Raw genomic sequence first — 16,071 nt, 5'->3', positions numbered from 1 at the left:
CTTTTTCAGTAGGGGAGTTTAATCAGTTGACACAAGGTAATAATTGGGAAGGATTTACTTCTGCCATTTAACTATTGTTCTCTGTATGTCTTACATACTTTTTGTTATTGTTGTTCCTCAATTACTCCATTACTCCTTTTTTATTTATTTGTTTATTTAGTTGCTTTTATGTGGTGTACCATTTTAATTCCCTTCTTTCCTTTTCTCTGTATGTTTTAGTTATCTTCTTAGCAGTTACCTTTGTAATTATAATTAACATCTTAAGTCTGTAACAACCTAGTTTGACTAGTGTCAGCCAATCTAGTTTCATTGGTACACAAATTCTTCTAGATAGCTCTGTGCCTCCTCCTTTTTATTGTCTCAGATTACACATTTTTACATTGTATACCTGTTAACAGATTTTACTTTATACATTTGCCCAAGTTATATAGGGGTATAAAATAGTTGCAAACCAAAAGTTCAATAATGATTTCGTATTTATCTATATAGTTAGTTACCTTCACCACTATTCTGTTTTTTTTCTTAAGATTTTGAATTACTGTACTAATGTCCTTTCATTTCAGCCTGAAAGACTGCTATTAGCATTTCTTATGGGTGGGTCTTCTGTTTTTCAGGTTTTGTTTGTCTGTAAATGTCTTAATTTCTTCACTTTTGAAAGATAGTTTTGCAGTTACAAGATTATTGGTTGACAGTGCTGTAAGGACTTTAAATATGTTACCCTACTGTCTTCTGGCTTCCGAGGGTACCCCTTGTGTGTGTAACAAGTCTCTTGCTGCTTTCAAATGTATCTCCTTGTCTTTGGATTTTGACAGTTTTGCTATAATGTTACTTGTTGAGGTCTTTAAGTCCATTTGGCTTATATTTCATTGAGCTTCTTGGATATATTTATTCTTTTTATCCAATTTGGCAAGTTTTGGACCATTATTTCTTAAAACACTTTTTCTGCCCCTTTCTTTCTTGTCCTCCTTCAGCTGAATTGACGCATGTGTTAGTAAGGTTGATGGTGCTCCACAGGCCCCTAAGGCTCTGTTCCTTTTTCTTCATTATTTTTTCTTTCTGCTGCTCACACTGGATAATTTCAATTGTCTTGTCTTCAGGTTCCCTGGTCCTTTTTTCTTCCTGTTTAAATGCCCTGTTGAATTTCTCTAGTGGGTTTTGCATTTTAGTTTCTGTACTTTGCAGCTCCCTAATTTTTCTTTGGTTCTTTTTTATAATTTCTATCTCTTAATTTTGTTCAGATGACATTTTCCTGATTTCCTTTAATTCTCTGTATTTGGATTCCTTTAGCTCATTGAATGCATTTAAGATAGCTGATTTATAATCTTCGCAGGTGGTTCTTTAGGGATGGTTTCTGATGAAATCTTTTTTTCCTGTTTCTTTGTAGGTTGTAATTTTTTTTTTTTTTGAGAACTTCACATTCTGCCTATTATGTTGCTATAACTTTTGAAATCCAGTGCTCATACTCCTCTGAGATTGCTAGGGTATTTTTGATGTTGTTGAGGGCTGGAGCCATCAATTTGTAACTTGTCCAAACTATTTTTTTTTTTACATGGGCAGGCACCAGGAACCGAACCCGGGTTCTCTGGCATTGCAGGCAAGCATTCTTGCCTGCTGAGCCACCGTGGCTCGCCCTGTCCAAACTATTTTGCTCCTAAACAGGTAAGGAAAGAGGAAAGAGAAAAAAGAAAAAGAGTGGTACTGTCTCTTTAAGCCTCCTTTGCACTTTTGCTTAAGGGAGGTTGAAAAGTGGCCACTCTCAGAGCTGCCTTCCCCACTCCTCTGGTGATTAAATGCAGTGAAATGCAGTCAGACCATGTACACCCAGCACTTAGAGGCTAGGTCCTTTCAGCACCCCTAGCACAGGGACTCAGTTACAGTCCCCACTGCTATTTGCGACTCATTTGGGCGGGGACCCAGGATGAGGGGTGGTGGCCACTGCACAGACGGTAAAATTTACCAGTATTTAACCCCAGTTTACCAGACACTTCATCCAGCTCCTTCCTGGATGCTGCAAGTGTTCCACTAAATTTCTGAGTTCCAAAATAGCTGGTTTAGACAGTTCCTGCCAGTTCCAAAGTTTTTTGATGGACAGTCTATTTCCTGGGGCTTCCTACTTTGCTATCTTCCCTCGGTTCTCCTCCCATATTCAGTTTAATTTTATTTTGACATTTTTAAGCTGAATAATTTAATGGCCAGTCAATGCATTGTGCTGATGTTACGTTTGAACCCATGGCCTGGATATATACTGTTGTCTGGCTTCTTTTTTTCAAAAGTATGTGAGTTTTTTTTTAATATATTGCATATATTAATAGTTCCTTAAATGTCTGGAAGAATTTCTTCACTGAGCCATTAAGGCATGGATTTCCTTTGAGAGATTGTTTCTGTTTGTTAAATTTGTCAGAATGCAATGTATCAGAAATGGGTGGGCTTTTTCAATAGCAACTTATTAGGTTACAGATTTGCAGTTCTTAGGTCATGAAAATGTAGAAATTAAGGCATCAAGAGGAAAATAACCTTTTCTGAGGAAAAGCTGTTGACATTCAGCATTTTTCTATCACATGGGAAGGCACACGGTGAAATCTGCTGGTCCTTCTCTCCTGGGTTCTGATTTCAGTGGCTCTCTCCAAATACCTTGGACATTTTCTCTCTCTTCTGCTCATGAAGGACCACAGTAAAGGAATTGAGACCCATCCTGAATGGGCCGGGTCACTTCTCAAGTGAACCAAATGGTCCCACCCAAAATAAGTCTGCCCCCACAGGGATGGATTGAAAGAACATAGCCTTTTGTGGGGTACATAATAGCTCCAAAACAGCCCAGGGACAGTTTTAAATTATGGTGTCAATTTCTTTAACAGAAATCTGTTCAGATTTTCTGTTACTTATGTCAGTCTTCTACAATATACAATTTTCTCTGTCTGACTTCTTTCACTTAGCATAATGTTTTTGAGGTTGATCCATGTTTTACCATATGTCAGAAACTCATTCCTTTTTATTGCTGAATAGTATTCCATTGTATGAATATACCACAATTTATCATTCATTAGTTCATGCACATTGCGTTTTTTTTTCCATTTTTGAATGATCTGAATTATGCTGCTATGAACAGTCATGTACATCTTTGTGTAAACATATGTTTTCATATCTAGGACTAGATTTGCCAGGTTATATACTAAAATTATTTTACTATTTATAGAAACTGTGAAACTGTTTTCCATAGTGCCTGCACCATTTTATTTCTCTACCAGCAAGTATGAGGGTCTCTACATCCTTGGCAATACTTGTTATTGTGAGTGATTTTCATTAGCTATTGTAGTAAGTATTAAATGGGATCTTATTCTGGTTTTAATTTGTATTTCTGTAATGACTAATCATGTTGGCCATCATTTCATGTGCTTATTAGCCCGTTCCTGTGATATGATAAAATGTATTGAAATCTGTTGATCATTTTTATATTGGGTTGTTGTCATCTTATTATTTGAGTTATAAGAGTTCTTTATAAGTTTTGATTAAAGTTCTGATTAAAGTTCTTTATCAAAAATATTTTGTCACAATCTGTGGCTTGTCATTTCATTATCCAGTGGTGGTTTGTTTCTTTTTTTAATAATTTTATTGACAAATCTTCACACACATACAGTCCAACATGGTATATAAGACATTTAAGGAAGAAATAATAAAACTTTACAAAACTTTTTCAGAGAAAAAGAGGGAACACTTCCCAGGTCATTTTATAAATAAAACTAGCACACCACTAATCCTACATCTGAGAAAGGACATAAGAAAAGAACATCATAGGCAAATAACCCTCATAACATAGAATTAAAATGTCTTATATACCAACATGGTATATAAGCAGTGGCTCACAATATCATCACATAGTTGTGTATTTGATTTCTTTCTTTTCATTTTCTAAATTTTTTATTTTTTTATTGTATATATTATATAGTAACATACCATGTAATCATCCAAAGTCTGCAATCAGTGATTCACAGTGTCATCATATAGCTGTGCATTTATCATCACAATTGATGTTTTTTTCTTTTTTTGTGAAAAATAACATATATACAAAAAAGCAATAAATTTCAAAACATGTTGCGAGAGCTGTAGAACAGATTTCAGAGTTTGGTATGGATTACAGTTCCACAATTTTAGGTTCTTACTTCAAGCTGCTCTAAGATACTGGAGACTAAAAGAAATATCAATATAATGATTTACAATCACCTTTGATCTGTTTCCCACTCTTTAGGGGAATTTGGGCGACGTCCATTCTAACTTTTTCATGTTGGAAGGGGCCATTGATAATATGGGATGGGAAATGGAACTAGTTGATCTGGAGAAGGTGGCCTCTTTGTATTTCAGAACTTAATGTTAGAACCTTTGCTATTCTGTAGATTCCTTTGGTATTATTCATTTTGAAATCTTTTTCTTTCTGTTCTTCAAAATGTATAGTTTCTGTTTATCTGTTCTTAAGTTCATTGACTGTTGTAAAAGTCTGTGATGATATAGGGTCAGATTTCTGAAAATTTATTTTTATGATATTCTGAATTTGTTAAAGATGCATGTGTTTTCCTGTCCTCTCAGGAGATTTGGGGTCATAAATTCATCTCGATTCAATATGTAGTTACATTTCTAAAACAGTGTAGTTATGTTACTCCCTTTCCAGTAAAATCTGTTGTGGAAAATTGTTGGGAACAAGAAAGATTCTGGCTATGTGTTTTAGTTTGCTGATGTTGCCAGACATTGGTTGGCTTTTATAAAGGGGATTATTAAGTTACAAGTGTACAGTTCTAAGGCCATAAAAATGTTCAAATTAGGGCATTCAGAGAAAAATACTGTACCAGTTTGAAAGAATTATGTACCCTAGAAAAGCCATGTTTTAATCCTGATCCATCATGTGGACTCAGCCCTTTCTTTTAATCCCTAGTCAATACTCTAGGTTGGAAACTTGATTAGATTACCTCCACGGAGATGCGACTCACCCAGTTGTGGGTATTAACCTTTGATTAGTGGAAGATGTGACTCCACCCATTCCAGGTGGGTCTTGATTTGTTTATTGGAATCCTTTAAAAGAGAAAGCAGGGTATACGGGTAGTTCAGTGGTTAGTGGGAGACCTGGGTTCAATTCCCAAACCATGTATCCAGAAAAAAAAAGAGGAAGCATTTTGGAGAGAGCAACAGAGCCATGGGAGGAGAGAGCCACGAGAACAGTGAGAGCCCACACAACCAAAGACCTTAGTAGGTGAAGAAGGAAAATGCCCCTCGGGGAGCTCCGCAAAACTAGAAGCCTGGAGAGAAAGCTAGTGGGCATCACCATTCGCCATGTGCCTTTCCAGTTGAAAGAGAAACCCTGAACTTCATTGGCCTTTCTTGAGTGAAGGTAACCTCTTGTTGGTACCTTAATTTGGACATTTTTATAGACTAGGGACACATTCATAGCCTTAGAACTATAAACTTGCAACTTAATAAATTCCCCTTTTTAAAATCTGTTCCATTTCTGGTATAGCACATTCTGGCAGCTAGCAAACTAGAACAGTTACCTTGACTTAAAAAAAGCCGATGGAGCCTGGAACACCTTTGTCAACTGGGAAGGCATGTGGTTGGGTATCTGCTGATCCTTTAGCTTCTGGTTTCAAACAGGTTTCAGCTTCTGATTCCAGTGGCTTCCTTTCTGAACATCTGTGGTTCCACACTTAGCTGCTGTGGGGCAAAACTCTGGGTTTCATCTAGCTTAGCATCTCCCAGGGCCACAGATTTCTTTGTTTTCTGGCCATTTCTGTAAGTCTTTGCTTAGCACCCAGGCTCTCTCTGTTTAGATCTCCAAATGTCTCTCTTGGCACTCCAAGAATTTCCAAATGTCTATGTCTGTGTCACTTCTGAAGCAACTCCAAAATGTTTCCTCTTTTAAAAGACTCCAATAAACTAGTCAAGACCGACCTTGAATGGGCAGAGTCACATGTCCATCTAATCAAAAGGCCACACCCACAAGTGAGTGGGACATTCTCCATGGAAACAATATAATCAAAGGTTTCCACCCTAAACCAATAGGTCTGGCCCCACAAGATTGGATTAGGAAAATACCATGTCTTTTCTGGGGTACGTAACAGTTTTAGACTCATACACTGTGGTAACCATAGCCTGCCGTGCCTCTCATTATGAACTTTAATAACCACACTATACCCTATTATCCTTTTTGACTGAAATGTTTAAAACACCTCAGCCCTTAGCAGTTTTCTTTTCTTGTATCTGAGCTGCATTTGCATATGTGTGCATGTATAACATTAGTTTCCTAAAGCGCAACTCAAGCTTTAACTCTTATCATGGAGTCTGACTTGACATTCTCAAATAGAATGGCACTCTCCCTACTTGTAGTCTACATTTACCCTTTCTTCAGTTCTGTCTTAGCTATTTTAATACCCTGATTTTATTTATGGGCATACAAATCTACAATCCTCTACAAAACTAAGCAGTTTTTAAGAATACTGTTTTATTTGTCTTTCTAGTATTCTCACATCTCTCAATGCCAGACATATTTGAAATTCAGTAAATATTTTATTGGTGTTTCATTGGATTTAAAGTCTCATCTTCTAGTTTTCATGTTTTGTGTAAATGGAAGGATAGAAGAATGCACAATGGCATTTTCTACCACAAAGTACATGCAAAGATAGGAACACATGTTAACAACATGCTGTGATAAGAATAACCATCAATGTGATCAAACTCTAATACATCTTTCCTATATGATGCAGTAACAACTGTTTCAGATTTACTAGGATTTTGCTCTTACAGGAGTCATTATCATTTGGAGATTTGTCTGTGGACTTCACCCAGAAGGAATGGCAGCTATTGGACCCCTATCAGAAAGACTTATACAAGGATGTCATGTTGGAGAACTATAGCAGCTTAGTATCACTGGGTAAGAAAAGGTTCTCAGAATACCTGAGATTGTGCCCAGGAAACTACTTTTTCGGTACCTGAGAGTTATGGGGGCCTCTGAAATGTTTAATATCTTTGAACGTAATTTAGGAGAGGAAAATTTCTTGGAGTCTGTCACCAGAGAAAAATATTTGGATCTCACCTTCCACTAATGAAGACTTAACTGCAGCATGTGGTTTTTGGAGCCGAGTAGTACAAGTAGACGTAGAAGTAGAAGTGGTGGTGGTGGTGTAGCATAGCTGTAGCTGTAGCTGTAGCTGTAGCTGTAGCTGTAGCTGTAGCTGTGTAGTTGCAATTGTAGCATATAACATGCATGCTTCTACACCACACATTGTTTTAAATGTTTTACACATACTGACTCATTTAATCATCAGAACAATCCTGATTGGCAGGTACTATTATTATCAATTTTTCCTCATGAAGAAATTGAGGCAAGGAGATGTTAAATAATTTTTCCAAGGACTGACAGTTCATAAATGAATAAGTTTGGATTTGAACCCAGGCTCTGAAGTACTTAATGGTTTGGGAATTGAATTATACAAGTCAATGATTCTTAGTCTTAGTAACCACCATGAAGACCATTACTATACCTTTGAAAATTATGTACTCTTGAAATAAAAATGGGTGGTTTTACTGGACCAAGTTTGTTGCTAAATCTTGCTCATTCTTCAGAGGTCCTAAAGGTTAAGCAGTTGGGTCCAAATCCTTTTTCCTATAACCAGGGTTTGAAGTTATGAAACCAGATGTGATCTTCAAGTTGGAGCATGGAGAAGAGCCATGGATAGGTGATGGAGAAATTGCAAGTTCAGACATTTCAGGTGAGTGTATGAGAACATGGCAGATGGGAGAAGGTAACAGTTCAGTCTCAGTGGATTCATGATTGGTTGACATCTTCGAAATGAGCTCAAAAGAGCTTTTTTAAAATCTCAGGGTTTTGTGGTAATTTAGAACAATTGACATGAGCTACTTAGGGAAATCATACTAGATCATAGATCATAGATAAACTTTTAGGCAATGGAAAGGAGTTTGCATTTATTTGAGTAATTTTAAAGTAAAATTACCTGACTTACATTTTTAAAATGTTCATTCTGGTCACTGAGGAGAGGATATAATCTGAAGTGCAGAAACCAATTAGAAAGCTGTTTCACTGAGATGATGTGATGCATTAGACTGTCTCAGAGAAAGTGCTGGAGAGAATTGCAATTACTTGGGATACACCACAAATGACCAAATATTAAGCATTCCCATTTTCTAATGAGAAAACTTTTAATTTTTTAAGTAATGTTTAAAAATTTAAAATGTTTAATTATTTTAGTTATGTGGTAATAATATAAAGTCAGTAAGTTTAATTTACAAATACTGCTTTTTCTTCTCTCACATTTCTTGATACCATTTTATTCAATCTCTTCGTGTACGTCTCAGCATTAATGGGCCTGTATTGGACTCTTGATTTTGATCTCCAAACTTGCTTTTCTCTCATTCTTCCTCAACACAATAATTAATACCATAAGCCACCATATTTTTTAAGCACCGAGCCTAGGAGCCATTTTTCTTTTTTATCTCCTTTTTTTTTTCTGATTTTAATATTTTTATTGTGAAAACTTACCATACATGATATTTTGAGAACATTCAGTTTTGACAACTGATCAAATGGTATCCAGGTTAGTGTTTAATACAAAGAATTTAAGAACTTTGCTGAGAAAAAAAACCTTAACATGCAAACATTCCATACATGATGTACAATCAGTGGCTCACAATATCATCACGTAGTTGGATATTCATCACCACGATCATTTTTTTGAACATTTACATCACTCCTACAAAAGAAATTAAAAAGATAAAAGGAAAAACTCGTACATACTGTACCCCTTGCTGCTCCCTCTCACTGACCACTAATATTTCCATCTATTCAATTTATTTTTAACCTTTGTTCCCCCTACTATTTATTTTTATCCATATTTTTTGCTCATCTGTCTATACCCTAGATAAAAGGAGTATCAAACACAAAGTTTTCACAGTCACGCAGTCACATTGTAAAAGCTATATCATTAAATACTGTCATCTTCAAGAAACAAGGCTATTGGATCTTTTCCTGGAAAGATGCAAAAATTTAAAAAAATGACCATAGTGATAAATGTACAACTATGTGATGATATTGTGAGCCACTGATTTTACACCACATATAGAATGTTTGTCAAGAATGTATGTTTGCTGTGTACAATAAAAATATTAAAAATAAAAAAATAAATAAAACACTACAAAAAATCCAAAAATAATGGCAAAAAGAAAGAAGCAAGGCTGCTAAAACACAGCTCTACTGTTCCAAGTACTTCACTCTAGTCACTCCAATACACCATAAAGTAAAAAGGGGATATCTATATAATGTGTAAGGATAACTTTCAGGATAACCTCTTGACTCTATTTGAAATCTTTCAGCCACTGAAACTTTATTTTGTCTCATTTCTCTCCGATCCCTTTTCATCGAGAAGGTTTCATCAATCCCTGATGCCAGATCCCAGCTCATCCCAGGAGTTCTGTCCCACATTGCCAGGGAGATTTGGTACATGATTTTTTTTTTTTTTACTGAAAAAGTACCATTTCAGTAAGTAATGGTACTTACTGCCATGGTGGGGATGGCAGTAAGTTCACTTGCCGTGTTGGCTTAAAGAGAGGCCACATCTGAGCAACAAAAGAGATTCTCTGGGGGTGACTCTTAGGCCTAATTTTAAGTAGACTTAGTCTGTCCTTTGCAGGGAAAAGTATCATAGGAACAAACCCCAAGATTGAGGGCTTGGCCTATTGATTTGGTTGTTCCCACTACTTGCAAGAATATCAGAAATTCTCCAAATGGGAAAGTTGAATATTTCCCTCTTTCTTAGGAGCCATTCTTCATTTCTACGTTTCCCATATTTTCCCATATCAATTCCATCAGTAAATCTTGATGATCCTACCTCCAAAATATCATATATAGCCAACCAAGACTTGTTAGTTTTCTCCAAATTCATCGCCCTCAATTGATATTTAAATCCTTAAAAAGTTTTTCTTATTACTAATTCTCTTTTTCATATCTATGTCTATGCCTTCACAAAAATTCCAAGTAGTAGTTGTTATTTTAAAACCAACCTTTTGAGGAGTACTTAAAACATGAATGGTTATATTGTGAAGATAGTGAAAATAGAACTACATAATAAATGATAACTGAAATGTAAACATTTGAAGAATGGGTACTTGTGTCTTGGGATGTGTTCATTGAAAGCACACATGGAATTAGAAAGTTCTGTACTTGAAAAATTTAGGTGACTGATGCTGTGTTTTGAAACATGTTGCATAAAGTAGCTTTCTCGATAATGTAGAAGATATGTATGGCAAGTTTAAATAAAACTTTGAGCAAATGAATGGTGGGGATGCTAGTACATTAAATATTTTCAACTCTTCAATTTTGAAATGATTTTATCCAACTATTTCATCAAATCAGTTCATTTTCATTGTAAATATATTATACAGTTCTGTTGTTTTTCATGTTATCTGTTCTTTATCTTTCTCATTAGAAAACAAGTTCATAGTAGCAAGGGCTGATTTGTTTTGTTCTCGTATGTAACTCCAGTGCCTTACATGCTGCCTGAAACGTAGTAGGAACTCAATAGGTATTGCTGAGTGAGTGAATTAATTCCTCAGAGCATTGGATCTATAATTTTCCCATATGCCTTTATTTGCTTCTCATTGCTCTTCATGTATTTTTCACATTCTTTCCCCATTTTCCAAACGTACTTACTTACAACCAAAGATGGTTTAATCTGTTAGTTCCTTGTTCCTGTTGTTTGTGTCTTTTATTTTTTAGTTTTTAGAGGACACACATTATACCTTAGACTTATTTTGCACTAGGAAACTAAACCTTAAAAAGTAGTAAACCCTTCATTATAGCATTTCTACTTTTTTTTTTTTTATTCAGTGAACTCAAGCATAGAAGGATTCACTGGTTTTTTGTTTTCTTTATAGAAAAAATCTGGCAAGTAGATGCTCACATGTTGTGGCACAAGGATAATCAAGGCATGCTTAAAAATATGAAAAGAAGTGATGAATGTGATGCAGTTGGGAAAAAATTCAATCTGAGTATGAACTTTGTTCCTTTGAGGAAATCAAGCAAGGAAGGTGGCTTAGATGGAATAATTTTAAAACATCATTTAGATTTTGTTATTCCAAAAGCAGATTATGGAAAACCAAAACCAGGTGACTTTAATGTATTTGATAAATTATTTCTGCATACCAAGCCTGAGGAAACTGATACTTGGTTAAGATACTATGAATGTGATAAATATGATAAAGCTATCTACAAGAAGTCACAAATTGTTATATATCACAGAACCCACTTAGGGGAGAAACTCTATGAATGCAGTGAATGTAGGAAGCGCTTCAGCAAGAAATCAAGTCTCATGAAACATCAGAGTAGACATATAAGAGAAATAGCCTTTGGGTGTGGTAAATGTGGCAAGACATTTCCCCAGAAGTCACAGTTTATTACACATCACAGAACTCATACAGGAGAGAAACCCTATGACTGTAGCCAATGTGGGAAAGCTTTCTCCCAAAAGTCACAGCTCACATCCCATAAGAGAACACATACAGGAGAGAAACCCTATGAATGTGGCGAATGTGGGAAAGCCTTTTCCCGGAAATCACATCTGATATCACATTGGAGGACACACACAGGGGAAAAACCTTACGAATGCAATGACTGTGGGAGAGCCTTCAGTGAGAAGTCAAATCTTATTAATCATCAGAGAATTCATACGGGGGAGAAACCTTTTGAATGTAGGGAATGTGGAAAAGCTTTCAGCCGGAAGTCACAACTCATTACACATCATAGGACGCACACAGGAACAAAACCTTACGGATGTAGTGATTGTAGAAAAGCCTTCTTTGAGAAGTCAGAGCTCAGTAGACATCAAACAATTCATACTGGAGAGAAGCCCTATGAATGCAGTGAATGTGGGAAAGCATTTAGAGAGAGATCGAGTCTCATTAATCATCAAAGAACCCATACAGGGGAGAAGCCACATGGATGCATTCAATGTGGGAAAGCCTTTTCGCAGAAGTCACATCTTATATCACATTATATGACACACACAGGAGAGAAACCTTTTGTATGTGGTAAATGTGGGAAAGCCTTCAGCAGGAAATCCCAGCTTGTTAGGCATCAGAGAACTCACACTGGAGAAAAACCCTATGAATGCAGCGAATGTGGTAAGGCTTTCAGTGAAAAATTAAGCCTAACTAATCATCAGAGAATTCATACAGGAGAAAAACCTTATGTATGCACTGAATGTGGGAAAGCCTTTTGTCAGAAATCGCATCTCATATCACATCAGAGGACTCATACAGGAGAGAAACCCTATGAATGCAGTGACTGTGGAAAAGCCTTTGGGGAGAAGTCAAGTCTTGCCACTCATCAAAGAACTCACACCGGAGAAAAACCCTATGAATGCAGGGACTGTGAAAAAGCCTTCTCTCAGAAGTCTCAACTGAATACCCACCAGAGAATTCACACAGGAGAGAAACCCTTTGTTTGTAGTCTTTGTAGGAAAGCTTTCTTTGAGAAATCAGAGCTAATTCGGCATCAGAGAACCCATACAGGAGAAAAACCATATGAATGCAATGAGTGTAGTAAAGCCTTCAGGGAGAAATCAAGTCTCATTAATCATCACAGAATACATACAGGAGAAAAGCCCTTTGAGTGCAATGAATGTGGCAAAGCCTTCTCTCGGAAATCACATCTCATACCACATCAGAGGACACATACAGGTGAGAAGCCTTATGGATGCAGTGAATGTAAGAAGGCCTTTTCTCAGAAATCACAGCTTGTTAATCATCAGAGAATTCATACAGGAGAGAAACCTTTTCAGTGTAGTCAGTGTGGGAAAGCCTTCTCCCAAAAGTCACAGCTCATTAATCATCATAGAACTCATACAGTAATGAAGTCCTAGAAATGCAAGTAATGTGGATGCTTGACAGAGGTCATACCTCATTGTACTTCAGAAAATGCCGTTATGGTAAATTTTTCAGATAGTAGTTACTTGAGCTTATATATAAGAGAACTCTTTTAGTATAGAAAGTATAAAAGAAGTTATGTGGGCCAAACTTTCAGCAGGTAAACCTACATAAATATTAGAACTCATGGAGTGGAATGAACCTATGGTTTCAGTGTATTTCAAAAATCTTTTAAACCATAGTCAAACCTTACACAGTACAAAATTCACAGCAAAGAGAAATCCTATGAATTCTGTGAATATCTTTAAGCCATCCAGAGGACAAATCTCATTAGCTATTATAAAATTTCCCTTTGGGGGATGAAACCACAGTGCTGTGAATGAGGGAAAACGTCATGAATGAAGCAATTGAGGCATGGTTTTCATCAAGACATGAAAGCTTATTGTATTTAAGAACATGTCCACAGCAATGATATTCTATGAAAATATTAAAGGACATTCTTCAGCAAGCAATCCAATTATGTTTTCTATTGAGGAACTCATATTGTAGAGAAACTTAATTTAAAGACATTGGAAACATGATCCCTTAGGTATAATGCTATGAGGGAAGCCATACACTCTTTATAAACATGGGTACCAAAGGTACTAAAAAATGAACCAATTCTAAATGGGTGATAAATTTTCACTCTGAAATATAAAGTTTTTAAAATGTGGAATCATTGGCACAAACATCTCAATAAGAAATTTTTTAGAGGTATTTAAGGTTTATTTTCCTGTACCACATGTTTCAAATTTTGAAATTACATTTAGTAGTTTATTATAATTGTGAGGATGGGATACATATGCCTTAGACTGCCTCTGGTGCCAAGACACATTATATACCACTGATTTTTGTATTTCAACAATGTTATAAAAATGGTAACTGATAACATAGCTTATTACTAAATAGGTAGCCCAAGTTGTAATACCACATCTCTTTTTTTCTAATTGGCAAGTATAATGGGTCTATTGTTACTGACCTTTCTATTCAGTAGTAGAAGCCAAGTTATATAAGGTCTTCTGCATCCGCAGAGTCTGAGGCATAATGTAAAACCTTTAATAAGTATGCAAAGGAGAAACCATAGAATAGTAATGTTATACTGAATGAGCAAAAGAAAGGAGGTATGTGAACTGTATTACTCAGCACTAACACTGAATGACAGGAATTGCTACTGTGCAACATCTTTTTCTGTTGGTGAGATTCCTCCATATGATCAATGTGTGTATCTTAACTGCTATGTCACCCAAGTAAAATATGTATTTTAATTTACTATGATGAAATATGGGATATTATATGCTGCTATTCTTAGTGTTTCATAGTGTATCTTGTAAAAACAGATTGAGAAGCCCATTATTAGAGTCACTTCAGAAAATGTAAAATATAGAGAATTTTGTGGTGAAAAATATATTTTTGACATATTCAAGAAACTTATTTTGCTGTCCTGCATACTGGACAAGCATCAGAAAACAAGATTTTCTTCATTTCATCTTTTGGACTATGATTTTCCCTCACTGGCTATGTCATACACATGGGAAACTTTGCATTTGTAGCTTACCATTATATGTCCATTTCCCTTTGAAAATATATGATTATCTCTTGGTTTAGTGAGAATTTGGTTGTGTCTTATTTATAATGTTGTTTGACAAAATCAACAATTTTGGTGATGAAAAATTAGAAGAATCCAACAATGAGCTTGAATTCAAGCAAAAATCAAGGCTCTTTTTCTCATGCACAAGTTGTTGCATGAGCATGGTATATTGCATCTTTGATTCTCACACTATTTTTTTTCCTTTAATGACAAATTTTCAACATTTGGAAGTGGGTAATTTAAAGGCAATATTTTTTTGAACTGTTATACCAACAGCCAAATAACCCTGTTCCTTCTATGTGGTAATTTTTAAAGGATCAAATTTTTAAATTCATACTCCAATATAGACCTTATTATTTTTTTTTCTTCTTAATACCTCAAAATCATTTCACCAGATAGGGGTGAACAGACCTCAGTAAATGACCAGTCAGTTGCAGGATGATATTCTTTGTTGTGCTTTATTTTTTCACTTTGTTTTTTCATCCATCATTAACCTCTTCCCTAGCTCAAGAGACTGATTCATTATGTCTTGGACAGATCTCAAGAGTCTGTGTTGTCTAAAAATTCCCTATTCGTCAATAGATAATTGAGCTTTGGTACTAGTTTATACATTTAATACTCAACAGCAAAGTTTTTGTTGGACTATTTTGTTTTTATAGGACTGATGTATTCATGAGGGAGGGATGATATCAACAACACAGAGGTCTAATTTATCAGAATATCTGATGCTGGACCCAATGTATAACACTCAGTGTACGGCACTTCCAGTATTCTGAAGTTCCAGGAGGGTGGCTCTGATTCTGAGATTACAGTTCCTTAATGTCAGTTTTGGAATTTACATTGGTAAACTATAAAAACATATCCCTATGATGCCTCTTACAGATTCCTGCCACAAACCCTACATCAAGAAGAAATCTGGTTGGTTTGCTTTTTTGTTTCTTTTCTTTTTTTTTTTTTTCTCCAGGTGGAGTTTTAATTGTCACTTTTCTCTCACTCTGGATCATTTCTAATCCCACCATGAGGAGCCCTTGAATCAGCTAATGTGAGATTTGGAGAATGGAAACCCCTTACCCTGCCATCTTTCCAAGGGAGTCTCCTTTTTAGAAAGAAATCAAAAGGTTAAGAAATCCAGTTTTAACATTAGACTGGATTTATTTAGGATTTCATGAAACACAATGAGTTTCATAGAGTTAGAATTCTAAATGGGGCCAATATAAGAGCTATCACCTTTTCTTTCTTTCACTATGCAGGTTGTTCCACTAACCTGCAGTTGTGTGCAGTTCTAGAGCAGACTGCTTACATTGTATTTCTTTTATTAAGAAATGGGTTTTTTTGGAGTCCCTAGTCTGAATTTTGAGACAAGTCCCAGGGGTGCCTTTTGTTCATCCTTGCTTTGTATGCTCTTAATATTTTCTGACACAGTTATCTCTGTGTGGATAAGTATGTTCCTGATATTTTGGTTTCAAGAACCTCACTTGCAGAATTCTGAGGTGAAATGAACCTAAAGAAAACCCAATTCATCTAACATA

The 16,071-nt window shown here is 35.8% G+C and overlaps 1 protein-coding gene across 5 annotated transcripts in view; it reads left to right on the top strand.

The window, feature by feature from the left end:
• The window catches only part of ZNF84 (zinc finger protein 84), a 42,874-nt gene extending 29,232 nt beyond the window's left edge, over positions 1–13,642 (top strand). For 3 of the 5 annotated variants that reach the window (XM_077159467.1, XM_077159466.1, XM_077159468.1), the window contains exons 4-6: positions 6,784–6,910; positions 7,653–7,748; positions 10,927–13,642. In XM_077159467.1, the coding sequence (XP_077015582.1) occupies positions 6,784–6,910; positions 7,653–7,748; positions 10,927–12,911 (2,208 nt within the window). In that variant the 3' untranslated portion in view covers positions 12,912–13,642. Of the gene's footprint in view, positions 1–3,086; positions 3,287–4,921; positions 5,032–6,783; positions 6,911–7,652; positions 7,749–10,926 lie in introns of those variants that run through there. The other 2 variants (XM_077159470.1, XM_077159465.1) reach the window with 2 other exon arrangements.
• Positions 13,643–16,071: the final 2,429 nt, after the last annotated feature.

Source organism: Tamandua tetradactyla, chromosome 5 (assembly GCF_023851605.1).
Source record: "Tamandua tetradactyla isolate mTamTet1 chromosome 5, mTamTet1.pri, whole genome shotgun sequence".
Classification (NCBI taxonomy): domain Eukaryota; kingdom Metazoa; phylum Chordata; class Mammalia; order Pilosa; family Myrmecophagidae; genus Tamandua; species Tamandua tetradactyla.
Note: the sequence above shows the minus strand (reverse complement) of the source record. Positions and strands in the feature narration are given on the sequence as shown.